This window comes from Oncorhynchus mykiss, chromosome 25 (genome assembly GCF_057628025.1).
Source record: "Oncorhynchus mykiss isolate SJ-2025 chromosome 25, ASM5762802v1, whole genome shotgun sequence".
NCBI lineage: Eukaryota > Metazoa > Chordata > Actinopteri > Salmoniformes > Salmonidae > Oncorhynchus > Oncorhynchus mykiss.
The window spans coordinates 34,415,530-34,442,748 of record NC_143046.1 but is presented as its reverse complement, the minus strand read 5'-3'; the positions used below and the strand labels follow the sequence as shown (position 1 = coordinate 34,442,748).

Genomic DNA, 27,219 nt, shown 5'->3' with positions numbered 1-27,219 from the left:
ACCTTTGTACCCGAGTTTATCACCAAAGCCAACAAAATGTAGCTATAAATTAACACTACTAGCTAGCTAACTTACGTTAGGACACACCGGCGATGACAAATACGGAACCAAACACAAGAAATTCGGAAGACAAATAAAGTACACAACAAAGTACTTCTGGTTAACCTCCACCCCGGATGTGCCTGACTTGAATCTGACCGCTATTATTTTTGCAACCATTGAAAAAAATCAAATCTTTATAACTTGGTTTCTTATTTCGAAAAAATATTGTTGCCATATTCAAAAAGAAGCAGCACACAATTGTTAATCCAACGGTGTCAACAATAAAATGTCGAGAAGACGGCACAGTGACGGAGATGATGGTAAGTTGTCGCTAGTTACTTCGAGGCTAACGGTATAACGTTTGCTGAAGCCCGCGAGAGTTGATGCTGCTAGCTCTGTCAATGTGTGCATGCTAGCCAAATAGCTAGCTAACCACCTTGATTGCTAACTAAATCATTATAGCTAGTCATTTCAATTAGCTAACGGTGACTGTATCGGTTCATACTTGTATGTGACAATTTAAAACAAGTTTTTCGCAAGTCATTGGCAGTTTTCCAGCACCCCATTATTGGCTAGCTAGTTAGCCTGATGGATTAGCATAGCCCTTGCTTTTAACCGGTTAACTAGAAATTGCCTAGCAAACTACCTTTCGTTCCCCATCACATAAAGCAAAAACACTTCTTTATCCTACCATTACGTTAAACATTTGACCAACATATAATGTGATATATAGCTAACATTATTATCTTGTTGTTAATTAACAACTGTTAATATTATTTCAGACCTTGGGGGCGGCAACCATGCCAAAAAGTTGTTTATCTCGCTAGCTGGCTATCCTCTGCCATTTACCCCACAGACAGCGGATGTTCAAAATAATGATTAGTGAAATTAACTAGTTAGTAACTTGTTACACCACTGAAGGATACAGTTTTTAAAGAGCTAAGCATATTTGAGCTAGCACAAAATACTACATTGAAGGAAGGCTTTATCTCAGACTGTATATGGTCCATCTCCCCATCATCCGTCCTGTATGTGTCTGTCTGATTTCAAGGAGGCCAATCTCACAAAAGAAGGAGAACGTCTGAGCCCATTGAGATTGAGGATCGCCTGGAATCACTGATATGTCGAGTGGGAGAAAAGGTAATAGGGCTTTGCAGTAAGTGTGGGGATGTTTTCTGCATGATACCCATGTGTGTATTTTCTCACTCACTATACTTTTCTTTTGCCTGATTTGACCCCAGAAATCACCAGATATGTTGCCCTACAACAATTTCTTCATTTGCAGAGTACCTCTTCCCTGGAAAGCAATTTGGAAGGTCTTGCAGGTGTCTTGGAAGCCGACCTCCCCAATTACAAAAACAAAATCCTCCGCATTTTGTGTGCTGTGTAAGCTATTGGAAGTTATTCTAATACATTTGAAGGACTTTTAGTAAAACAAATTAAAACATGGAATGAGTAGGTGTGTCCAAACTTTTGACTGGTACTGTAATTGTGTGTCTGGTTTTGACAGGGCTCGACTTCTACCCGAGAAGCTGACAGTGTACACAACATTAGTGGGCCTTCTCAATGCCAGGAACTACAACTTTGGCGGGGAGTTTGTGGAGGCCATGATCCGACAACTCAAAGAGACCTTGAAGGCCAACCTGTACACCGAAGCGCTTTACCTAGTAAGTGTTTGGTGCGATAAAATAATTAGTCCACAGGCTCACCAAGGCAATTTTCTTTCAAAGTAATTACAGATGCTTACAATCATGTTTGACGTTATGCTAAACAATGGTTTCCGACACCCTGGTTTCCCTCTTTTCTCCAGGTGCGCTTCCTCTGTGACCTGGTGAACTGCCACGTGATCGCTGCCCCCTCCATGGTGGCCATGTTTGAGAACTTTGTTAGTGTCACTCAGGAGGAAGATGTGCCACAGGTAACATCTTATTGATGCATTTTAAACCCTTGAATTGTATGAAAGTATATTCAGTTTAGTTTTAGGATTGGTACATTTGGACTGTTTTCCCTGTTCCCAGGTGCGCTCGGACTGGTTTGTCTATGTTGTACTCTCCAGTCTCCCCTGGGTTGGGAAGGAACTCTATGAGAAGAAGGACGTGGAGATGGACAGGCTCCTAAACCAGATTGACGGTTACCTCAAGTATGCTTTTTTCCCCCCTCTTAGTTTGGTATTAACATGTCATTCTGGCTCTTTCCTAGTTGAGGAACTGTGCATGATGTAATGCAACTGAAATTCATGAGTATTTTGAGGGAGACTCCTTTGTCAACTGCACTCAATAGTGGTGAGACGGTCATGGTGACACCAATCTGTTTTTTAGGAGGCGACTGAAGACTCATGTCCCCATGCTTCAGGTTTGGACAGCAGAGAAGCCACACCCACAAGAGGAGGTAAGTAAGAGATATGTGTTCATATATGTTATTCCTCTGTCATAACCATCATAACCTTCACCTCTTCCTCGCTCGCCCTCAGTACCTGGACTGCCTGTGGGCTCAGATCCAGAAGCTGAAGAAGGACCGCTGGCAGGAGCGCCACATCCTGCGGCCGTACATTGCCTTTGACAGCGTGCTGTGTGAGGCCCTGCAGCACAACCTGCCACCCTTCACCCCGCCTGCCCACATGCCCGACTGCCAGTACCCCATGCCCCGCGTCATCTTCCGCATGTTCGACTACACCGATGCCCCTGAGGTACCGTGTAGTACTCCCTCGCTCAGACCAGAGAAAGAGGAATGTTTGGGGATGGGGTGGCCTTTTTGGAATGCTCCGACTAGTCTTTCTCTCTCCCTGACCACAGGGTCCCGTCATGCCAGGCAGCCACTCAGTGGAGAGGTTTGTGATTGAGGATAACCTTCACAACATCATCAAGTCCCACTGGAAAGAGAGGAAGACCTGGTGAGCTGCTGTACTTTCCAGTTGACTTGTTTATGTGTCCTCTTGTTGTGCGAGTGAGTCATTTCTGCCTCGTAATTGATCGAACAACTTATTATTTGTTTCCAGTGCTGCGCAGTTGCTCAGCTATCCAGGGAAAAACAAGATCCCACTCAACTATCACATTGTGGAGGTAAGCCCATTACTGCTTCATATCAAGGTTTCATATCATTAAGAGGACATGATCGAAGTCGACGCTTCGGTTCCTCTTTCCCTCTCTTCTGCCAGGTGATCTTTGGAGAGCTCTTCCAGTTGCCCTGTCCCCCCCACATCGACGTCATGTACACCACACTGCTCATCGAGCTCTGCAAGCTGCAGCCAGGCTCCCTGCCTCAAGTTGTATCCTTCTCCCCACTACTGGGACTACCCATTACAGTCTAGTAAAGGGCACACTGAATGGGTGGTCCATCACATAAATGCTTATTTTGAATTCTTAAGAAATACATTTTTGTCCTATGCCAACATTTGAGAATAGTGGGAAACCAAGTTACACAAAATGGCATGGGAAAGACCCTACAATTTTTTTTGACCACAAGTAATTATTTTGTCAGGCTTGGATACCTGTTTTACATCAACCGTGAGCGTTAACCCCTTAACAGCCTCATCCCAGTTGGCCCAAGCCACAGAGATGATGTACATGAGACTGGACACTATGAACACTACTTGCATAGACCGACTCCTCAACTGGTTCTCCCACCATTTGAGCAACTTTCAGTTCCGATGGAGCTGGGACGACTGGTAAGACCAGCTGTCTTTCACACAGCTTTTCATTTTATTTAGTTGGAACCTCTACTTATTATATTGAAATACTTATTTACTATTCAGAACAAATACATGTTCTTCTCCAAAGGACGGACTGTTTAGCGCTGGATGCAGACAAGCCCAAGCCCAAGTTTGTCAAGGAGGTTCTGGAGAAATGCATGAGGTATTTCCATTCAGATCCACTATAACTGTGTTGCACCCAGCTTGTTTTAAATCATACATGGGGAGGGATGTGTTATAGAGTCTGTCCCTGTAAACTGACCAATTGGCTTTTTGTTCTCGACCTCCAGGCTCTCCTATCATCAGCGGATAGTGGACATCGTCCCGCCCACTTTCTCAGCCCTCATCCCAGCCGACCCCATCTTCTTTTACAAATACCAAGATGAGGCCAACAGTAAGTACACTGCCTCTCCAGGGGCCATTCATTTATGTATTCTTGAATGTATTTCTGTAAACTTCTGTCTGTTGGTGCATCATAGCCTGGGGACTAAGATGACTCTAATGTGCTCGTAATTGGTCTGCCATTTATTTGTATTTTTTTTCTGTTGGATTGTAAGAGTGTGATCACAAGTAGCAGCCTTTTGAGGGTAAAGCTCAAATAAACCCCAGGGGGGTAACACTTCACATTAGTGTTGTTATTCCAGTGAAACTGTAATGGAACAGATGTAATTAGCCTGTAACAGGAAAGAAGTTCACTCAGCGTAATCTAAGTAAATACGATGTGCACAGTCTTCTTTTTTTCCTACTGTTGAACTATTGGCGTAAGCACCATCGGAAATACAACACGACACCTCTGCCTTTGTCCAGGTGCGCTGCCAGGCTATGCCGTGGCCATAACGGTGGGCAACGCCATCAAGAACCGGGCCTCCAATGAGGAGATCCTCACCGTGCTCAAAGACGTGCCAAACCCCAACCAGGAAGATGACGATGGTCAGTTAGCCCCAAAGCACTCACCTTCTCAGTGTCCCTATATCCTACATACACTCATTACAGTACTGTACACCATAGGGATATGTTCTGCTCATTTCTCACTCGCTCCTCCTTTGTCTGTTTCCAGATGAGGGTGAGGGCTTCAACCCCCTAAAGATAGAGGTGTTCCTGCAGACACTCCTCCATCTGGCTGCCAAGTCCTTCAGCCACTCTTTCAGTGCCCTGGCCAAGTGAGTGCCTGTTATGCTGACCCACACCCTCCATTTCTGTGCCCTCCTCTGTGCCACAGAAAAGGGTGGCATTGTTCAGCCTTGAGGCTTAGTGTAGCATCGCTATGATACCAGGCAGTTGAATGAACGATGGGAATCCGTCTTCTGTTGAGTTTTGCGCGTGTTGTCTGCGTGTACAACGCCTAAAGTGTCCTGTTTCCATCTGCCAGGTTCCATGAGATTCTGAAGGTCCTGACGGACTGTGACGAGGGCAAGCTGCACATCCTCCGGGTGGTCTACGAGGTCTGGCGGAACCACCCACAAGTGAGACCGACCACCCATCTCCGTCACCTACACTAGAACCCTCATTTCCACAGAGTTAATATAGATTTTGTGAATTGTGATGTGACCATAGGGTGTATGGAGAAATATGACCTTTCTCTGTCTGTGCAGATGATCTCTGTGCTGGTGGACAAGTTGATCCGTACACAGATTGTGGATTGTGCAGCTGTAGCCAACTGGCTCTTCTCTCCAAACATGGCTCATGAATTTACCAGGTGGGTGTTAAACCCTCTCTGCGTGTGTGCCCGCACACACACGTTTGCTGTGTCTTCCTTTGCTGTAAATCAGGTCATGCAAATATCTCGATCAATAGTTTTCAATTATCCTAATATGTACTACAGTATAAAAAAAATCCACTGTTTTGAAATTAGCAAACTCATTGTTACTCCATGCTTGGTCGTGTGGTGGGCAGGTTTTACGTGTGGGAGATTCTGCACTCCACCATCCGTAAGATGAACAAACACGTCCAGAAGATTCAGAAAGAGCTGGAGGAGGCCAAGGATAAGCTGGAGAGGCAACAGCATAAGAAGGTAGGCAGCAGGAGTGTGTCCTATCAACCGCTGCTGTAAACAATGCCTCTTTATAGACTCTTTAAATGCACGAATCGACCAGCCGCATTGCTCTGAATATTGTACTGATTGTGCCAGTAGTTTCTCTTCCAAGGTTTGCACAAAGCAGAATGTTCCCTTGTCTATATATAGTGACCTTTTTAGATTGTGCACTAGTTTTGCTTTCTAAACATGCATCACACGTGGTATTTTCAACCCAACACATTTAATTTGGCCTTGAATGGACACACTGTCCCTTTCAAACATATTAAAACATTTGAATTAGTCTGTGTTTGCTGATAATAGACATTACCAGTAGATGTCAGTGCTGCCACCATTTTAAAGGGAGGAGAGGAGCCAAATACGCAAAATAAGATCACTCTTTCTCTCCCTCAATCTCTCTTGTGTGTTTGTCTCTCTCCCCTCCCTATCTCAGCAGAAGGACAGTGGCGATGAGGAGGACATGGAGAAGAACAGTGAAGATGAGGACGGTCAGCTGGAGGAGCAGATCGAGCGTCTGCAGGAGAAGGTGGAGTCGGCCCAGAGTGAGCAGAAGAACCTCTTCCTGGTCATCTTCCAGGTAGTGCATGGGCAATACATCTTTGAAGTTAAATGTACAATGTCGGCAACATGGTTTCCTGTTTTTGTTTTCAACTGTTCAGCGCTTTCAGTGATGCTGAGGAGAGGACAGTAGACAGGATGTCACTCCAACGTGTTTTGTATGAGTCCATAGTACCCAGCCTGATTTCATCCTTTTTTTCCCCTTCTAATCTTTGTCCCTCTTCTGTCCCCGCAGCGCTTCATCATGATGCTGACGGAGCACCTGGTGCGCTGCGAGACAGGCAGTGTGGACTTCAGCACGCCCTGGTACAAGAACTGCATCGAGAGGCTGCAGCAGATCTTCCTCATGGTATTAGCTAGCCTTTCTCGCCTCGTCCGTCAGTCTGACGGGCCCTGTTCGTTCAATTCCATGTCTTTTCAAGGTCAACTGATGTTCATGTGGCTCTTTTGTGTTTTCTTTGTAGCATCATGTGACCATCCAGCAGTACATGGGGACCCTGGAGAACCTGCTGTTCACCGCCGAGCTTGACCACCACATCCTAGCTGTTTACCAGCAGTTCTGTGCCCTGCAGCTCTGAGACCCTGCACACACACCATTACTTTACATATGCCATACTCTATATATACACACACACACACAGACCCACACTTGCATCAAGATGTCTTCATTACTTTTTAATTTGTATTTTATGTGTGAGTGCCATTGACGGTATTAACTTTAAAAGACCATATTTGAAGGAGGAGTTGTTTACTTGGTGAAGTAGTACATTTGACAGATGTTAGAATCTGTCTCTCGGGTCTTATGCCATTTCTTTGTATTGTTTTTTTTTCTCCCCCTTCATTTTGCTGTTCATTTTTACCACGTTACTCGTAGCCCTATTAAGGTGGCTCTTTTAAAAAAAGAACTGAGGTTGCAACAAGGCAGAGGGTGGCTTTCAGTTTTGCTCAGGCGAGCCTGAATCCAGAGTTCTCTATTTTTTTTATATGTATTTTATGTGAATTGAAATTGGGGAAATGATTCAAACTCCTGTAGAGTCTTATCTGCCTGTATTATCTGTATGGTGTCTACTGAGGGGAGTGCAGTTCTGTTTGTCACTGTGTAACACTTTGGAACAGTGATGAAATAAATACACTGAAACGGCTTCCTCTTTAAAAACAATTCTCTTTCTTAACTTTAGAACTTTTAGATAAATGGCTCATTTTATCAGCTGCCTGTATCTTGGTTGGGGTGTATGCATGTGGTAAATGGCACATAATAGTATCCAGGAGAAATGAAAGTGTTTTGACAATTCACTAAATTGTATGTATTTAGAAGTGAATTAAACCAATGACTGACATGGTGGTTTATTTGACTATAAAGTATATTTACAGGAGTAGTTTAAAATACCAAATTTACTACAATTGAATGTGTAAAATAATTTGGTACTGACAAAAAATGTGCCATCATTCAAATACCTGGAATATTATTTTATGAACTAGTCTGTACACCCCACAAGCATACATGTCCACTACCATCACAGTTTAATTCCATTGAAATTTCAGTCAATTCAGGTATTGGATTACTTTTGCATCATACATTTAATGTCCAACTTAACAGACCGAGCCGAAATGACCTCCACTCTGCTCCGCATCAGTACAAACGGTGCGGTGCATAAGATGCTATTCATCTTAGAGCATACCTGTATAAAAGGAAAGCCCCGTTTCAAATCGAGTAACTTTTTACCACCACCGTTTAAGCAATATTAAATATCGCTATTGTCAAAACTGTAATCATTCACTTGGGACGAGAGAATGAAGCAGTATAGCAAAGGTAGAAATTACCTTTCAGTTACATTCCGAAAACCTAAATAATCTTTATTAAGGAATGTAATGGTAAGTCAATACACTTGGCCTCGTGAGAATTGTTGTGCTTCTGAAATGATGCTAGTGATCTCAAAGCAGTTCAGTTAACCCCTGACCTGTTCCTACTTTTGGTCAGAGTTTGACGTGCTGTCACAGGTTGCCAGAGTTGGCTTTTTTCCACCAGCCTGTGCCTCAGCATCCAGTCTCCTGTACTTCGTGTGGAAGAAGATAACAAAGCAGCAGGTAAAGACACTGAACAGGCCTGCCATCACCAGCACGGGCACTGTGGAGACGTACACAGAAAAAGACAAGTCAATGACGAGCTAAGACATTTTCAGACATTTCTACAGGAACTAATCACTGTGTGTGTTTTCGAGAGAATCACGCTGCTAGAGCCACTGCAAAGCACCAGACAATAACAATACAGGCTTGTTCCTCTTTATCAAGTCCCCAGAGGATTTCATTATGTTATATTTAGAAAAAGAGTGGCAATTTAACTGAACATAACCTCTGGCATCACTGTGTTTTGGCCTTGTGCACGTATTTTATTTTTGGAGGGCAATACTTTTTAACGTATTTGTTGTAAAATAAACTATAGCTTGTCACGGCACCTGTCCCCTCAATTTCAATGGAAATAATGTATTTGCAACATACAGTACCAGGCAAAAGTTTGGACACACCTACTCATTCAAGGGTTTTTATTAATGTTTACTATTTTCAACATTGTACATTTATAGTGAAGACATCAAAACTATGACATAACACATATGGAATTATGTAGTCCCCCAAAAAGTGTTAAACAAATCAAAATATAATTTATATTTGAGATTCTTCAAAGTAGCCACCCTTTGCCTTGATGACAGCTTTGCACACTCTTGGCATTCTCTCAACCAGCTTCACCTGGAATGCTTTTCCAACAGTCTTGAAGGAGTTCCCACATTTGCTGAGCACTTAGTAGCTGCTTTTCCTTCACTCTGCAGTCCAACTCATCCCAAACCATCTCAATTGGGTTGAGGTCAAGTGATTGTGGAGGCTAGGTCATCTGATGCAGCACTCCATCACTCTCCTTCTTGGTCAAATAGCCCTTAGACAGCCTGGAGGTGTGTTGTGTCATTGTCCTGTTGAAAAATAAATTATAGTCCCACAAAATGTAAACCAGATGTGATGGCGTATCACTGCAGAATGCTGTGGTAGTCATACTGGTTATGTTTGCCTTGAATTCTAAATAAATCCCTAACAGTGTCACCAGCAAAGCAGCCCCACACCATCACACCTCCTCCTCCATGCTTCACGGAGGGAACCACACATGCGGAGATCATCCGTTCACCTACTCTGCGTCTCACAAGGACACGGCGGTTGGAACCAAATTTGGACTCATCAGCCCAAAGGACAGATTTCCGCCGGTCTAATGTCCATTGCTCGTGTTTCTTGGCCCAAGCAAGTCTCTTCTTCTTATTGGTGTCCTTTAGCAGTGTTTTTTTTGCAGCAATTCGACCGTGAAGGCCTGATTCACACAGTCTCCTCTTAACAGTGCCACAATACAGTGCCACAATACAGTGCCACTGACACGGCCCGCTACCAAAACCTGCGGGCTCTTCTTCAACGCAGCCAACGTGAGTAAAACATTTAAACATGTTAACCCTCGCAAGGCTGCCGGCCCAGAGGGCATCCCTAGACTCGTCCTCAGAGAATGCGCACAACAGCTGGCTGGTGTGTTTACGGACATATTCAATCAATCCCTATCCCAGCCTGCTCTTCCCACATGCTTCAAGAGAGCCACCACTGTTCCTGTTGCCAAGAAAGCTAAGGTAACTGAGCAAAACGACTATCACTCACTTCCGTCATCATGAAGTGCTTTGAGAGACTAGTCAAGGATCATGTCACCTCCACCCTACCTGACACCCTAGACCCACTCCAATTTGCTTACCGCCCCAATAGGTCCACAGACGATGCAATCTCAATCACACTGCACACTGCCCTAACCCATCTGGACAAGAGGAATACTTATGTAAGAATGTTGTTCATCGATTACAGCTCAGCAGTTAACACCATAGTACCCTCCAAACTCGTCATTAAGCTCGAGACCCTGGGCCTCGACCCCGCCCTGTGCAACTGGGTCCTGGACTTTCTGACGGGTTGCCCCCAGGTGGTGAGTATAGGAAACAACCTCCACCCCGCTGATCCTCAACACTGGGGCCCCACAAGGGTACGTGCTCAGCTCTCTCCTGTACTCCCTGTTCACCCATGACTGCGTGGCCATGCACGCCTCCAACTCAATCATCTAGTTTGCAGACAACACAACAGTAGTAGTCTTGATTACCAACAACGACGAGACGGCCTACAGGGAGGAAGTGAGGGCCCTCAGAGTATGGTGTCAGGAAAAGAACCTCACACTCAACGTCAACAAAACAAAGGAGATGATTGTGGACTTCAGGAAACAGCAGAGGGAGCACTCCCCTATCCACATCGACGGGATAGTAGTGGAGAAGGTGGAAAGTTTTAAGTTCCTCGGCGTACACGTCACGGACAAACTGAAATGGTCTACCCACACAGACAGCGTGGTGAAGAAGGCGCAGCAGCGTCTCTTCAACCTCAGGAGGCTGAAGAAATTTGGCTTGCCACCAAAAACACTCACAAACTTTTACAGATGCACAATTGAGAGCATCCTGCCAGGCTGTATCACTGCCGGGTACGGCAACTGCTCCGCCCACAACCGTAAGGCTCTCCAGAGGGTAGTGAGGTCTGCACAACGCATCACCGGGGGCAAACTACCTGCCCTCCAGGACACCTACACCACACGGTGTCACAGGAAGGCCAAAAAGATCCACCCGAGTCACTGCCTGTTCACCCCGCTATCATCCAGAAGGCGAGATCAGTACAAGTGCATCAAAGCTGGGACTGAGAGACTGAAAAACAGCTTCTATCTCAAGGCCATCAGACTGTTAAACAGCCATCACTAACATTGAGTGGCTGCTGCCAACATACTGACTCAAATCTCTAGCCACTTTAATAATTAAACATTGGATGTAAAAAAAAATGTATCTCTAGTCACTTCAAACAATGGCACTTTATATAATGTTTACATACCCTGCATTACTCATCTCATATATACTGTACTCTATACCATCTACTGCATCTTGCCTATGCCGTTCGACCATCGCTCATCCATACAGTTTTTATGTACATATTCTTATTCATTCTTTTACACTTGTGTGTATAAGGTAGATGTTGCGAAATTGTTAGATTACTTGTTAGATATTACTGCACAGTCGGAACTAGAAGCACAAGTATTTCGCTAAACTCGCATTAACATCTGCTAACCATGTGTATGTGACCAATAAAATTTGATTTGATTTGTTGAGATGTGTTTGTTACTTGAACTCTGTGAAGCATTTATTTGGGCTGCAATTTCTGAGGCTGGTAACTCTAATGAACTCATCCTCTGCAGCAGAGGGAACTCTGGGTCTTCCTTTCCTGTGGCGGTCCTCATGAGAGCTAGTTTCATCATAGCGCTTGGTTTTTGCGACTGCACTTGAAGAAACGTTCAAAGTTCCAAATTGACTGACCTTCATGTCTTAAAGTAATGATGGACTGTCGTTTCTCTTTGCTTATTTGAGCTGTTCTTTCCATAATAGGGACTTGGTATTTTACCAAATAGGCCTATCTTCTGTATACCACCTCTACCTAACACTTATTTTGGTTACTACATGATTCCATGTGTTATTTCACAGTTTTGATGTCTTCACTATTATTCTACAATGTAACAAATTGTGAAAATAAAGAAAAACCCTGGAATGAGTTGTGTCCAACCTTTTGACTGGTACTGTATTTTGTTAGCTGTGGCAAACCATGTGTTGTCTAGGATGCTGTTTCAGCCAACATTTCGGTCTGCCATATGCATCTTGTGTTATTTTCATACAAATGCAAAGTCTTAACTGCTAACAAAACAACCAATAGCTGTAATTGCCTACAGAAATGTAATGGTGGGCAACCATACCTCAATTAGCATGCATATACTATTTTAATCCCTCCGATACATATGGTAGTTCTTGACTTACCCCTCCAACTCAAGGCCGCATCCCCTCCTACAGAACAGGTAGAGAAGGGCGAGTAGGCCATTGGTTTGGTCAACCCCTGAAGAAGCAGTATATAGATAACTGACTGGATCTGTCTGAAAAAAAACAAAAACAAGCACATTCTTATTAACACTTAGCCCTTTATTCACACTCTTGCTCTTTAGTCTATGTTCTTCTTGTGTGAAACAGTGTATCAGACAGATGTACCCTGATATAAATATCAGGCCTGCTGAGGTGGCCTCCCCAACCGGGTAGGAGCACTCCACAGACAACTCCATGGCAACCGGGTAAATGGAGAAGCCGAAAAAGCCGAAGAGCGAACAAGCAACGGCCACGGCTATTCCCTGATTCCGCATCTGAGATACCTGGTAGGGGGAAACACACACACACAAGGATGAGAAGGCGTTACACACAAAACTGCTTGGTAAAAATAGAAGATTGTAAAGAGGATAATGGTACCAACAGAGAGGGCTGCTGTGCTTCTAGCTCATAGGAAAATGTGTAGTATTTAGTTTTTTTACGTATTATTTATTACATTATTAGACCCCACATTTTTTTTGTGTTATTACATACAGCCGGGAAGAACTACTGAATATCAGAGTGGAGGTAACTCACCAGCACTACCAGCATTACAACCAGGAATATGACTTTCCCAAAGCGAATCCTTTGTTCACACCCCCCAGGGGAATTTAATTGATTCCAGAGTCCGACCCAAAACACCGCCGGCAGAGGAGAGGTACTCGGAGTGGTCTTCTAGTTCGCTAATGTTCAGTCTCTGGATAATAAAGTTGATGAGCTCAAAGCGAGGATTTCTTTCCAGAGAGACATCAGGGATTACAACATACTCTGTTTCACGGAAACATGGCTCTCTCGGGATATACTGTATGGGGAAGTCCAGCCAGCTGGGTTCTCAGTTGATTGCGCAGACACGGATAAATATCTCTCCGGGAAGAAGAAGATGTGTGGTGGTGTTTAGAGACTCATGGTGTGATTGTTCACCCGACCTAGAACACCTCACAATCAAATGCTGACCGTATTATCGCCCAATAGAATTCTCTTCGGTTATAGTCACAGCCGTGTATATTCCCCTTCAAGCCAATATCACGACGGCCCTCAAAGAACTTCACAGGACTTTATCACATATCCACATATCCTGAGGCCACATTTATTGAAGTTGGGGATTTTAACCGAGCAAATTTTAGAAAAAGGATGTCGAAGTTCTATCAACACATTGACTGTAGTACTCGCGCTGCTAAAGCACTCGACCACTTCTACTCCAACTTCCGGGATGCCTACAAGGCCCTCCCCCGCCCTCCTTCGGCAAATCTGACCATGACTCCATTTTGCTCCTCCCTTCCTATAGGCAGAAACTCAAATGTGTGACTGTGACTGTGACTATTAAAACCTACACTAACCAGAAACCGTGAATAGAAGGCATGGTTCGCACAAAACTGAAAACGCAAACCACTGCATTTATAAATATGGCAAGGTGACTGGGAATAAGGCAGAATACAAACAGTGTAGTTATTCCCTCCGTAAGGCAATCAAACAGGCAAAATGTTAGTACAGAGACAAAGTGGAGTTGCAATTCAACAGCTCAGACAAGAAACGTACGTATGTGGCAGGGTCTACAGACAATCACGGACTACAAAAGGAAAATCAGCCACGTCGCAGACACCATCGTCTTGATTCCGGACAAGCTAAACACCTTCTTCGCCCGCTTTGAGGGTAACACAGTGCCACCGACGCGGCCCGCTACCAAGAAATGTGGGCTCTCCTTCTCTGTGGCCAAAGTGTGTAAGACATTTAAGCGTGTTAGCCCTCGCAAGGCTGCCAGTCCAGACAGCATCCCCAGCCCCGTCATCAGAGCATGCGCAGACCAGCTGTCTGGAGTGCTTACAGACATATTCAATCTCTCCCTATCCCAGTCTGCTGTCCCCAAATGCTTCAAGATGTCCACCATTGTTCCTGTACCCAAGAAAGCAAAGGTAACTGAACTAAATTACTATCGACCCATAGCAGTCAATTCTGTCATCATGAAATGCTTTGAGAGACTAGTCAAGGATTATATCACCTCTACCTTACCTGTCACCCTAGACCCATTTCAATTTGCTTACCGCCGGAATAGATCCACAGACAATGCAATCGCCATCACACTGAACACTGTCCTATCCCATCTGTACAAGAGGAATACCTATGTAAGAATGCTGTTCATTGACTATAGCTCAGCATTCAACACCATAGTACCCACCAAGCTCATCATTAAGCTTGAGGCCCTGGGTCAGAACCCCGCCCTGTTCAACTGGCTCCTGGACTTCCTGACAGACCACCTCCCCAGGTGGTGAAGGTAGAAAACAACACCTCCACTTCGCTGATCCTCAACACTGGGACCCCACAAGGCTGTGTGCTCAGCCCCCTCCTGTGCTCCATTTTCACCCATGACTGCGTGGCTACGCATGCCTCCAACTCAATCATCAAGTTGCAGACAACACAACAGTAGTAGGCTTGATTACCAACACTAACGATACAGCCTACAGGGAGGAGGTGAGGGCTCCCGGAGTGTGGCGCCAGGAATATAACCTCTCACTCAACGTCAACAAAACAAAGGAGATGATCGTGGACTCCAGGAAACAGCAGAGGGAGCACCCCCCTATTATCCATATCAACAGGACCGCAGTGGAGAAGGTGTAAAGATTAAAGTTCTCGGCGTACACATCAATTCCTCGGCGTACACATCAATGGTCCACCCACACAGACAGTGTGGTGAAGAAGGCGCAACGGCGCCTCTTCAACCTCAGGAGGTGGAATAAATTTGCGTGGCACCTAAAACCCTCACAAACTTTTACAGATGCACAATTGAGAGCATCCTGTCACCTGGTACTGGAGAGTATGGTCTGCCCAACGCATCGCCGGGGGCAAACAACCTGCCCTCCAGGACACCTACAGCACCCATGTCACAGGGAGGCCAAAAAGATCATCAAGGACAACAACCACCCGAGCCACTGCCTGTTCATCATGCTATCATCCAGAAGGGTAGGTCAGTACAGGTTCATCAAAGCTGGGACCGAGAGACTGAAAAACAGCTTCTATCTCAAGGCCATCAGACTGTTAAATAGCCATCGCTAGCACATTAGAGGCTGCTGCCTATAGACTTTAAATCACTGGCCATTTAAATAAATGGAACACTAGTCACTTTAATAATGTTTACATATTTTGCATTACTCATCTCATATGTATTTAATGTATTCTATTTTACTGTATCTTAGTCTATGCCGCTCTGACATTCCTTGTCCATACATTTATATATTCTTAATTCCATTTCTTTACTTAGATTTGTGAGTATAGGCTGTATGTTGTGAAATTGTTAGGTATTACTTGTTAGATATTACTGCAGTCGGAGCTAGAAACACAAGCATTTCGCTACACCCGCAATAACATCTGCTAAACACGTATGTGACCAATTCATTTTGATTTGATACCTTGAAAGAAGAAAAACTGAAAATATATGCTGTTTTCCTCCACCCCAAACCTTAGTTTGGAACATGCATCACTGTTTCATCATCACACCTATTCATGAGGTACGAAACTGATAACCCTGAGGTTTGATCCCGACTCACCACTGAGAAGGCAATGCAGGCCAGCGCTGAGAGGCTCATGTTGACCTTGGTGACCTCAGTGAACTTCTTGGTCTTGTCAACGTAGAGACCCAGGAAGCCAGCTCCGACTATACCGAACACGATGAAGAGACCTCCGCACAGTCCTGCAAAGTCCTGCAACAACAACACACATTGAAAATATTGTTCAGGAAACCAATTCATGGGACATATTTTTTCATATTTTGCAATGAAAAACTAATTTTGTTGGTCCTTTGGGATCATTGATGGGTGCTTACATTAGTGTACCCTCGGACACACATGATCTGCTCCAACAGTGTAGAGAAGCAGGTGAACACAGCGATCCCCGAGCCGAAACACAGCAGGAGAATCATGTAGGCCTTGTTCCTCAGGAGCTACAAAGGAACAGGAGGCAGACAGGCACAGGTTACAGTGGGTTACAGATGTTCCTGTTAGAAGATAGCCATCAGGGATCTTTCAATGCTGCAGAAATTTGATTTCAAGCAGTATCCAAATCCATCGGATATGATGATCACAATATAGTAGCCATATCTAGGAAAACCAAAGTTCCAAAGGCTGGGCCTAATATAGTGTATAAGAGGTCATACAATACGTTTTGCAGTGATTCCTACGTTGATTGATGTAAAAAATATTTGTTGGTCTGTGGTGTGCAATGAAGAGCAACCAGACGCTGCACTTGACACATTTATGAAATTGCTTATCCCAGTTACTAATAAGCATGCACCCATGAAGAAAATGGCTGTAAAAACTGTTAAATCCACCTGGATTGATGAGGAATTTAAAAATGTATGGTTGAGAGGGATGAGGCAAAAAGAATGGCAAATAAGTCTGGCTGCACAACCGATTGGCAAACGTACTGCAAATTGAGAATGTGGAAATTGAGCAAGTTCAGGTAACTAAACTGCTTGGAGTAACCCTGGATTGTAAACTGTTATGGTCAAAACATATTGATACAACAAAAGCTAAGATGGGGAGAAGTCTGTCCATCATAAAGCGCTGCTCTGCTTTCTTAACAGCACTATCAACAAGGCAGGCCATACAGGCGCTAGTTCTGTTGCACCTGGACTACTGTTCAGTCGTTTGGTCAGGTGCCACAAAGAGGGACTTTTTTGCAATTGGCTAAAAACAGGGCAGCACGGCTGGCCCTTGGACGTACACAGAGAGCTAACATTAATAATATGAATGTCAATCTCTCCTGGCTCAAAGTGGAGGAGGGATTGACTTCATCACTACTTGTATTTGTGAGAGGTATTGACAAGTTGAATGTACCGATGTGTCTATTTGAACTACTGGCACACAGCTCGGACACCCATGCCTACCCCACAAGACATGCCACAAGAGGTCTCTTCACAGTCCACAAGTCCAGAACAGACTATGGGAGGCGCACAGTACTACATAGAGCCATGACTACATGGAACTCTATTCCACATCAAGTAACTCATGCAAGCAGTAACATTTGATTTCAAAAACAGATAGAAATACACCTTATGGAACAGCGGGGACTGGGAAGCAACAAAAACATAGGCACAGACACACACGATAACATACACAATATGCACACACGTACACATGGATATTGTGTTGTAGATATGTGGTAATAGAGTCGGGGCCTAAAGGCAGACACTTAATGTGTTGTGAAATCTATTGTTAATGTTTTTAAAATGGTATAACTGCCTTCATTTTGCTGGACAGAGAGTAAGAAAGGAAGAGTATCTGCTAATAAACACCAAATATACAATGCAATATGGATGCTGCTACCCCTCTCAAATGAAGAATAATGAGCCTGAACCTCAGTACCATCAGGAGTGAATTAAATGTTGATGGGGACTACAAATATTATTAGTACAGTATTGTCATTCTTTGTGTGTATAACTCCTCACCAGCTTGATTCCCTCCAGGAAGGGCTCTGAGTTGGAGCTTTCGGCACTGGCTGAGGGGGGCGTTGGGGGGGCACTATCACGGATCCCCACTGTTGCTAGGAGACAGGTAATGGCTGCTGGTACAGCATATATGAACAGCTGGGAAGATCAGTGAACGCGGAAAAAGTATAATTGTAGTGATAAATATATATGCAATCTAAAGTCAAGACAATCTGTTTTACTATTTCTTCCTTAACTCACCAATAAAGGGATGTTGTTGGTAGTCCCCACAATCATAGGGGAAAAGATGCTAGCAATGAGAATCCCAAGGGGATTGGCTGAAAGGAGAAATAGAGAAACACAACCAAAAAATTTAAAATAGTCCGCCATGATATTGTCATTTGGAGCTTAAACGAACAGACATTTTGGACTTTCTCTTCCTACTTTTTAGGGGATCTCAGTTCCTGTGACTGAAAAGCTGACTGAAAAGCTGACTGAGGCTGACGGAAAAGCTGACTGAAAAGCTGACAGAAAGCTGACAGAAAGAGGAGCAGTTGGCAATTCAAAACACATATGGCAAGTGGTGACTAAACCAATAATGCTGACTTGACACAGGTAGTTTTAACAGAGTAACTGATGGGAAAATCTGTGGTGGACAGGACAGCAACCATAGCTCACTCACACATGGAGGCTATCATATTGGCGGTGGCTCGCTGGTGCTCTGGGAACCAGAGGGCTGCCAGCTTGGTGGGAGTGAAGATAACCAGGGGCTGGGCCAGGGCACACAGGGTTTGGCCCCCCATCACCACGGGGAAATTGGCTGCACTTGGTAGGTTCCTCATGATGCCCACGAAACGCAGCACAGCTCCCAACATGTTGAGCCAGGAACCCAGCACCAGCTATAGAACAGTCAGAAAGGCAAAATGTCACAATGGGCACGGTTTAGTAAAAAAATCAGAGTGCCATCTGCATGTGGGCAGCTTCCTCTATCACTGACAGCAGACTTCATATACAAAGCCCACACACTTTCTATCTGAGATTTTTCCAGACAAACTCAAACATTCACACTTTACTGAATATCCCTCTTACACCTCTCATCCATATCTCTTTCATCATATCTCTTTCATGCATATTTATTTCATGCATATCTTAAAGGAACAGTCTGTATCTTTCATTTCAAGCACTGGACAGACTCCCCTCACAGGTTTGTTTTCAGTGTGTGCACAGCGTTGTAAACAAATATTCTGCGAGATACTGTAGGCAAGGCAGATTTAATGGAATCTGGTCTGTTTTATTAATTTAACCTTTATTTGCCCAGGAAGTCCCATTGAGGTCAGGAGACCTGTGTGTGGTCTACCTTGACCAGACTGTACATACTGTGATTCGGAGTCCTAAGGTGTCCAGCATCCATGTGGTCCCAAAGCTGAGAGGAATGGCCACCACCATGTAGATCATGGACAGCCAGTTGATCTGGTCCAGGGTGACACCCATGAACTGGGCTGAATGGTCTGCCACTGGAGCAAAGGTCAGCCATAACTGAGGACACAAGCACAAACACAAAGGAAGAGGGTGTTTTAGGATCATTTGATTATATATACAATAAATGTGTTATTACATTGTTTACAACTTGCTGCTTGTACACAAATGTTCTTCACTGATATTTCCTCAATCATTCTATCTGCCCAATGTTACAATGCAGTGACACAAAAGTGTCTGATCGGACACCATCTGTTAATATTCCAGTCCAATCAAGACGTCAACCAATGAGACGTAAAGCTTGATTTATTCTATTTAACCTTTATTTAACCAGGAAGTCCTATTAAGGACTGAATACCTCTTTCCCAAGGAAGATATGGCAAAACTGCATGACAAACGCAACCCACTGGTATACATGTGATCATGTGATAAAAAGATACATCTCTAAGCAGGAAGTAAACCACAGCCTTGCCTTGTGGAACTCCAAGTCACGTGAAAACAGAAGCAATGACTCACAAGGCACTAGCGTATGACCCAGCTTTAGGCCGGACTATTCAAATCAGGCTACTATGGAGTGTTTACATAGGCTTATTTGCAAATAGTCTGGGTAGCCATTTAATTAGCTGTTCAGGAGTCTTATGGCTTGGGGGTAGAAGCTGTTTAGAAGCCTCTTGAACCTAGACTTGGCTCTCCGGTACCGCTTGCCGTGCGGTAGCAGAGAGAACAGTCGATGATTTATATTGTCATTCATTGGTCAAAATGAATATGTAGAATTCCTATGCTGAGGAGAGAGACCAACCATCCCAGCCCAATAAACAGTGATAGGCCGATACAATCACAGCATGTTAACCATATACAGTTTGACCCCTGTGCCCTCTCCTTCAAAGATTAACCTAACTTTAACCTCTTAGATGTTGTCCCTTATATAGGAGACTTTGAGCGGTTGTGGACCGGTTCCAACTTACATTTTGGTGTACAAAGCCCCCTGTGAACGTTGCAGGGTCCAGTACCTTATAGTGCCAGTAAACCCCAATTGTCTGCTTTCCACTACTTCTCAATCAGCGGAGCTTACTTGAAGTGTCAGGTTTCACACCCAACATTTGCATAGGGAGTGACGTGTCACATTTTCTGGCCTATCCAGACAAAGTTTTAATTTCATCTGCCTCTGAGCACTAGATTCCAGCCTACTCAAGAGCATGTTGTGTCTCAACCGATGGCGGGCACAACACTAAAACCTCAGATGATTTAAAGTAAAGTCTAAGCTACAACACGCAAATATGAAGGCACGAATTCATTCCTTCAATTCAGTACCGCTCTTCACCGTGCCCAGAACTGTCCGAACAGATGTTCATGGCCGAACAGGTGTTTTGCCTCCTTTCCCTCCTTCATGGAACAGTAGTTATAGTCATAACTGTACCTTCCCTTTCAGTCACTCAACTCAGTACAACAAAGCTATGAGGACATGAAATCACACCCCAGGCCGACCCCAGGGGGCACCAAATGAAATTGCCAATGGCAGACCACTCAGAGTTCCATCCCGATAGGAAAACCTGCGGTACCCGGGTATTGTGCAATCTGCATGCTGCTTAATGACCCTCTCCTGACCCAGCGGTAACCACACAGTTGGCTACACAGGGGGCAATGAAATCCGAGCAATAAAACTTCACAAAAATGTTTGGTAATGCCCAACTCGCCGTAGAACAGATATCTCCTGAAGGCAACCCTTTAAACAACGCCCAAGACGTTGCCAAACCCCTGGTGAAATGGGCACATGCACCGTTAGGTAATTCTTGCCTTTTGCTGTCATAGCAGACCAGAGAAATAGCCCCCGAGCTGCAGTTTAGAAAGCCCCCTAAAACTATCCGGATTAGCAAAACAGACAAAAAGTTGGACACTCAAACGTACACCCCTATGCCGCTCAATGTACAAATCAAATCAAATTGTATTTATCACATAAGACATGGTTAGCAGATGTTAATGCGAGTGTAGCGAAATGCTTGTGCTTCTAGTTCCGACCATGCAGTAATATCTAACAAGTAATCTAACCTAACAATTTCACAACAACTACCTTATGCACACAAGTGTAAAGGAATGAATAAGAATATGTACATAAAAATATATGAACGAGTGATGGCCGAACGGCATAGGCAAGATGCAGTAGATGGTATAGAGTACAGTATATACATATGAGATGAGTAATGTAGGGTATGTAAACATTAAATAAAGTGACATTGTTTAAAGTGGCTAGTGATACATTTATTACATCAAGATGGCAGTATACAGTAGATGGTATAGAGTACAGTATATACATATGAGATGAGTAATGTAGGGTATGTAAACATGGCGTAAAGCTCATACGGATACAGGGCATGTAACCTCCACTGCTCCTCAGAAGCAAATGGAGGAGGTGAAAAGGGAAATAGCTCAAAGCTAGAGACCTGTAGGACATAGTCATGACCTTAGCAGCAAAGGGTGCAATAGGACGCAACGTCACCTTAGAGTCAACAAGGGTGAACTTTATACAAGAGGGGTGAATGGATAACATGTGGGGATCTCCAACACATTTGGCTGAGGCCAAAGCCACGAGCAGGGCGGTCTTGTAGGAGAGGATTTCAGATCTAATGACTCCATTGGTTCAAAGGGGGCCTCACAGAGCACATCCAAAACCAAAGCCAAATCCCAAATGGGTGCAATAGGTTTAGAATCCGGGTCCCCGCCTAAAAGGAGAATGATCTCCGTGAAACCAATGTTGTTTGGGCCAACGGGGAGCCACAAGGATCAATGACAATCCCTCCAGATGCACCCTTTCCAGCGTGGGCTGAATCAGGTCCACGGGGGGAAATGCGTCAAGGAGCACCCAGAGCCCTTATCGAGAAAACCAGCCAACAACGCACGTTTTCTTATGATGAGTAAAGATCTACGTCATCCTTGCCAAACATTTCCCATATCTGGGAGATCCCAGAGAACGGGTGCACCCCTGGATAGCAGATCCACACCTGTATTGAGGCACCCGGGGGGATGCGTCGCCCGGGGTGAGGGAAAGTGCGCACTGCTCCACAGCAGTAGTGAGCGAGCCAAGGATAAGATGGTTAGAGACTGCACCCTTCCCTGTCTGTTGATGTATGCCAGCAACCCCCAAATGTAGCTGCCCTCAGGGGATGCGTCTGTCGTGATCACCTTGCGGGATATAACTCATCCCATGGGGGTCCCCAGCGACAACAAAGCCCATTGGCATAACGGGGCCACCCGGAGTGACCAATTTAGGTGGCGTGATGCGTCCATGTGCCTATCACCCACCGCTGAAAAGGTTGCATCAGCAACAGCCCGAGGGCAACCATGGGCATCATAGAAGCCAACATCCCCAATTGACGCAGGCACTGGTGAAAATGCAATATGTGACCCAGCCAAAATCAGGCCAAGCAAAACCGGAAACCAGACTGCCTCTGCTGGGACAAGAACATTTAAGTCCATGGCTCCCATAACTCAGACCCAGCCGAGGCTCCTGTGAGAGGAAGTCCTAAGAATTCTACCCATTGGGGCGGCAGAGTGGCCTAGTGGTTAGAGTGTTGGACTAGAAACCAAAAGGTTGCAAGTTCAAATCCCCGAGCTGATGTCGTTCTGCCCCTGAACAAGGCAGTTCCTAGTGATTGAAAATAAGAGTTTGTTCTTAACTAACCTGCCTAGTTAAATAAAGGTACAAATTTGCCAAGGGAACCTGGTCACATGGACTTGGCAACAGGGCAAGCCACTGACACTGTCCCTTCATCTCACACACAAGCTGAGCCGGGGCAGCAAGAGCATGCACTGCTCCAAGACATACCAGACAACAAGATGTGAGTATCATTTAATTTATTTGGGCAAATTTGCCAAGGGAACCTGGTCCCTGGTCACATGGACCACTGAACCTGAACCCGCCTTCGTCGTTTTGGTTGCGTTAGCCAGGCTAAACAGGCAGAAGAATAACTAGCAAATTGGTCGGGAACTTCACCAAACTAGTTATTAAACTTTAATATATAAAGTACAGAAGGAGTACAGGATTTTTTATTTTTTTATTTAACTTGGCAAGTCAGTTAAGAACAAATTGTTATTTACTATGACGGTCTACCCTGGCCAAAACCCTATAGGACTCCCAATCACAGCCAGTTGTGTTACAGCCTGGACTCAAACCCGGGTCTGTAGTGACACCTCTAGCACTGAGATGGACTGCCTTAGACCCCTGCGCCACTCGGGAGTCCAAGTATGTCTGCCCTCTTGGACAGTTAAATTGGAGTAAAGCCTGATACATTTTGCATTCCAATATTATAATTTTTGTGTGAATTGTTCTGCTCAGTTAGAGGTGAAGAGTGGAAGAATTGAAGGAATGAATCCGTGTCTTGGGTTTATCACCTGTGGAAGATGGGGCTTCGATTTACATTGTCAGGCGTGATTTGCCCTAAGGCACACATCCCCTATTAAAGCAATAGCCCCAGGGGTACATTAGCTACATTCTCTGAAATATTAGGGTGCACCATATGGCAGGTACCTTCACAGTACCCTTGTAGAAGTCTGAACCAAATGCATTTTGACTCAATGAGTGATATGCTAAAGGGGTTCATGATGACTCCTGAAATGTCACTATAGGCTGCTAAGCTACTGTATTTCATAGTGAAGGGTAAACACTAATTTAGGATCTGCAGCAGTCTGTCCAAATCAAATCAAATGAAATTGTATTGATCACATATACATGTTCAGCAGATGTTATTGCAGGTGTATTGACGTGTTTGTGTTTCTAGCTCCAACAGTGCAGGAATATCTAACAAGTAATATCTAACCATTTCAAAACAATACACACAATCTAAAGTTATTAAGGAATTCAATTAGGTCATATAAATATTTGGACGAGCAATGTTGGAGCTGCATAGACCAAGATACAGTAGAATAGAATAGAAGGACTTCCTGTGACATCGGGTGCTGTAGGTATCCAGGAGGGCAGGTAGTTTGCCCTCGGTGATGCGCTGTGCAGACCGCACCACCCTCTGGAGAGCCCTGAGGTTGTGGACGGTGCAGTTGCTGTACCAGGCGGCGATAAAGCCCGACAGGATGCTCTCAATTGTGCATCTGTGAAGGTTTGTGAGGTTTTTATGGTGCCATGCAAATGTCTTCTGCCTCCTGAGGTTGAAGAGGCTCTGTTGCGCCTTCTTCACCACACTGTCTGTGTGGGTGGACCATTTCAGTTTTCAGTGATGTATACGCCAAGGAAATGGACGCTTTCCACCTTCTCCACTGTGGTCCCGTCGATGTAGATAGGGGGGTGCACCCTCTGCTGTTTCCTGAAGTCCCCGATAAGCTCCTTTGTTTTGTTGACGTTGAGTGAGAGGTTATTTTCCTGCATCACACTCCCAGGGCCCTCATCTCCTCCGTGTAGGCTGTCTCGTCATTGTTGGTAACTAGGCCTACTACTGTTGTGTCGTCTGCAAACTTGATGATTGAGTTGGAGGTGTGGGTGAAACGGGAGTCATGGGTGAAAAGGGAGTACAGGAGGGAGCTGAGCACGCACCCTTGTATCGCCCATGTGTTGAGGATCAGCTAAGTGCAGGTGTTGTGTACTACCTTCACCACCTGGGGGGCGGCCCGTCAGGAAGTCTAGGACCGAGTTGCACAGGGCAGGGTTCAGACCCAGGGCCTCAAGCTTAATGATGAGCTTGGAGGGTACTATGGTGTTGAATGCTGAGCGATAGTCAATGAACAGCATTCTTACATAGGTATTCCTCTTGTCCAGGAAAGCATACTGGGATAGGGAGAGATTGAATATGTCTGTGAACACTCCAGCCAGCTGGTCTGCACATTCTCTGAGGACGCAGCTAAGGATGCCGTCTGGGCTGTGTTATCCTCAAAGCGGGTGAAAAAGGTGTTTAGCTTGTCCGGAAGCAAGACGTCGGTGTCGCTTTCAGTTTTGCGCGATTGCTGCCATCTATCCACGGTTTCTGGTTTGGGAAGATTTTAATAGTCAAAGTGGGTACATCTCCTATACATTTTCTGACAAACTCATTCACCGTATACATGTATTCGTTGATATTATTCTCAAAGGCTACCCAGAACATATCCCAGTCCCATGATCAAAACAATCTTGAACCATGGATTCCGATTGGTCTGACCAGCATTGAATAGTCCATAGCACGGGTACTTCCTGTTTGAGTTTCTGCCTATAGGAAGGGAGGACCAAAATAGAGTCGTGATCAGATTTGCCGAAGGGAGGGTGGTGGAGGGCCTTGTAGGCATTTCGAAAAGTTGAGTAACAGTGGTCCAATGTTTTCTCAGAGCAAGTGCTACAGTCAATGTGCTGGTAGAACTTTGGTAGCGTTTTCCTCAGATTAGCTTTGTTAAAATCCCTGGCTACTATAAATGTGGTATCAGGATATGTGGTTTCCAGTTTGCATAGAGTCCAGTGTAAGTCTTTGAGGGCCGTTGTGGTAACGGCTTGAGGGGGAATATACACGGCTGTGACTAAAACCGAAGAGAATTCTCTTGGGAGGTAATGTGGTCATCATTTGATTGTGAGGTATTCTAGGTCGGGTGAACAAAAGAACTTGAGTTTATGTATGTTATCACAATCACACCATGAGTAGTTAATCATGAAACATATACCCTTCTTCTTCCCGGAGAGATCTTTATTCTTGTCTGCGCAATGAACTGAGAACCCAACTGGCTGTATGGACTCCGACAGTATATCCAGAGAGAGCCATGTTTCCGTAAAACAAAGTATGTTACGATCCCTGATGTCTCTCTGGAAGGAGATCCTCGCCCTGAGCTCGTCAACTTTATTATCCAGAGACTGAACATTAGAGAGTAATATACTCGGAAGCGGTGGGTGGTGAGCGCGCCTACTGAATCGGGATTAGGAGTCCAATCCGAATACCTCTTCTCTGCCGGGGGTGTTTTGGATCAGCCTCTGGAATCAGTTCAATTCCCCTGGGGGGTACGAACAATTAATCCAATTCGGAAAATTCCTGGACATAATGCTGCTCGAGAACATCTACATTTTAAAAAGTCTAATAAATTCATGTAATATAGCCTACACCATCACAATAAATCCATTATTTATTCTAGACAGGTCTAAAGAAACATGATATGAAGTAAATGTAGTCTATTTCAGAAGAACAGAATAGCATGCATTGTTGCTATAAACTACACCATATGGCTGTAGGCTACACTAGTTCATTTATCAAATGTGGCAGTAGGGATTCACATAATATACCATATTATATCAGGATCACAAACAATAGAAAGAGGTCAGACTTTTCAAAAGTAACCTGTAGGCTACATGTCAGTGTCACATGCTTCTTCAGTTCATTTACCTTTGAAACAATGTAGTAATAGAGCCATAGAGATTGCTACATTGTTGTAACATTGTAGCAATCTGAGCCCTAGAGATTATTACATTGGTGTAACATTGTAGCAATCAGAGAAAGAGAGATTATAACATTGGTGTAACGTTGTAGCAATCTGAGTCACAGTGAGTTTTACATTGCTACAAAAAGTTACAAAATCACACCATTAATTTATTGACAGATTACAGCCAAGTTAATGTATGAGACAGCAAATGATAATTAAAGCCACTTACTATGGAGTTTGAGCAATTTAGCAAGCACAACACGAACAGAATGAACCATCTCCTCTTGTAAACTTTGAATACAATACATTTTTCGAGTACTGGATTGGGTTTAATCGGAATGACGTCTTCCCGGAATTCATTAACATCTGCCATGAGTAGTGTTGTATCCAGCCTGATGCAGTAAACTTTAAAATATCAAATGAGCATATTTGAACCAAGGGTATAGTGCCTTTAAAACGTTTATTTAAAACATATCCTACATTGTCATTCCGAAAAAGCAACACAACCAGCTGGTTTGAGATCAACAACACCGCACAGTGTTTTAGTGGGGACGGGTATTCATTACGGAAACCGGTTACCGTTTAAGAACCAAATGGAGCAAACAGACCAAACGTAACGAAACGGCGAGGGACCTACCTT

General features: G+C 44.4%; 2 protein-coding genes across 4 annotated transcripts; one reads left to right on the top strand and one right to left on the bottom strand.

Moving 5' to 3' along the window:
* The first annotated feature begins 33 nt into the window (after positions 1-33).
* On the top strand, positions 34-7,476 carry LOC110505072 (nuclear cap-binding protein subunit 1). Of its 2 annotated transcripts, none has more exons than XM_021584027.3 (22): positions 34-362; positions 1,094-1,182; positions 1,328-1,428; positions 1,553-1,709; positions 1,853-1,960; positions 2,061-2,182; positions 2,361-2,430; positions 2,513-2,728; positions 2,835-2,932; positions 3,038-3,101; positions 3,197-3,307; positions 3,579-3,706; positions 3,819-3,893; positions 4,021-4,124; positions 4,538-4,660; positions 4,788-4,890; positions 5,100-5,193; positions 5,323-5,426; positions 5,624-5,741; positions 6,196-6,339; positions 6,556-6,669; positions 6,785-7,476. In XM_021584027.3, exons 1-22 carry the CDS (start codon positions 329-331, stop codon positions 6,896-6,898), a joined length of 2,391 nt encoding a protein of 796 aa, XP_021439702.1. In that variant the 5' UTR covers positions 34-328; the 3' UTR covers positions 6,899-7,476. The 2 variants fall into 2 exon arrangements, with proteins under 2 accessions (XP_021439702.1, XP_021439703.1); XM_021584028.3 differs by having other exon boundaries at positions 52-362; positions 6,199-6,339.
* Positions 6,975-27,219, bottom strand: LOC110505073 (solute carrier family 49 member A3). Of its 2 annotated transcripts, XM_021584030.3 has the most exons (10): positions 26,809-27,219; positions 19,110-19,268; positions 18,415-18,631; positions 17,994-18,070; positions 17,754-17,891; positions 16,131-16,247; positions 15,856-16,008; positions 12,446-12,603; positions 12,221-12,333; positions 6,975-8,445 (listed from the first exon to the last, which is right to left on the bottom strand). In XM_021584030.3, the coding sequence occupies exons 1-10, from the start codon at positions 26,950-26,952 to the stop codon at positions 8,285-8,287; spliced, it is 1,437 nt and encodes a 478-aa protein (XP_021439705.2). In that variant the 5' UTR covers positions 26,953-27,219; the 3' UTR covers positions 6,975-8,284. The 2 variants fall into 2 exon arrangements, with proteins under 2 accessions (XP_021439705.2, XP_021439706.2); XM_021584031.3 differs by lacking the exon at positions 12,446-12,603 and having other exon boundaries at positions 26,809-27,182.

Excerpts from the sequence above, each read along its gene's own strand:
- LOC110505072 (XM_021584027.3), top strand. The coding sequence starts at position 329 with ATGTCGAGAAGACGGCACAGTGACGGAGATGATG. Across the intron at positions 3,308-3,578 it reads CAGGCTCCCTGCCTCAAGTT|TTGGCCCAAGCCACAGAGAT; the intron begins GTATCCTTCTCC and ends GCCTCATCCCAG. Across the intron at positions 3,894-4,020 it reads GTTCTGGAGAAATGCATGAG|GCTCTCCTATCATCAGCGGA; the intron begins GTATTTCCATTC and ends CTCGACCTCCAG.
- LOC110505073 (XM_021584030.3), bottom strand. The coding sequence starts at position 26,952 with ATGGCAGATGTTAATGAATTCCGGGAAGACGTCATTCCGATTAAACCC. Across the intron at positions 12,604-15,855 it reads CCTGCATTGCCTTCTCAGTG|GTATCTCAGATGCGGAATCA; the intron begins GTGAGTCGGGAT and ends TCCCCCTACCAG. Across the intron at positions 12,334-12,445 it reads GGCCTGATATTTATATCAGG|ACAGATCCAGTCAGTTATCT; the intron begins GTACATCTGTCT and ends GTTTTTTTTCAG.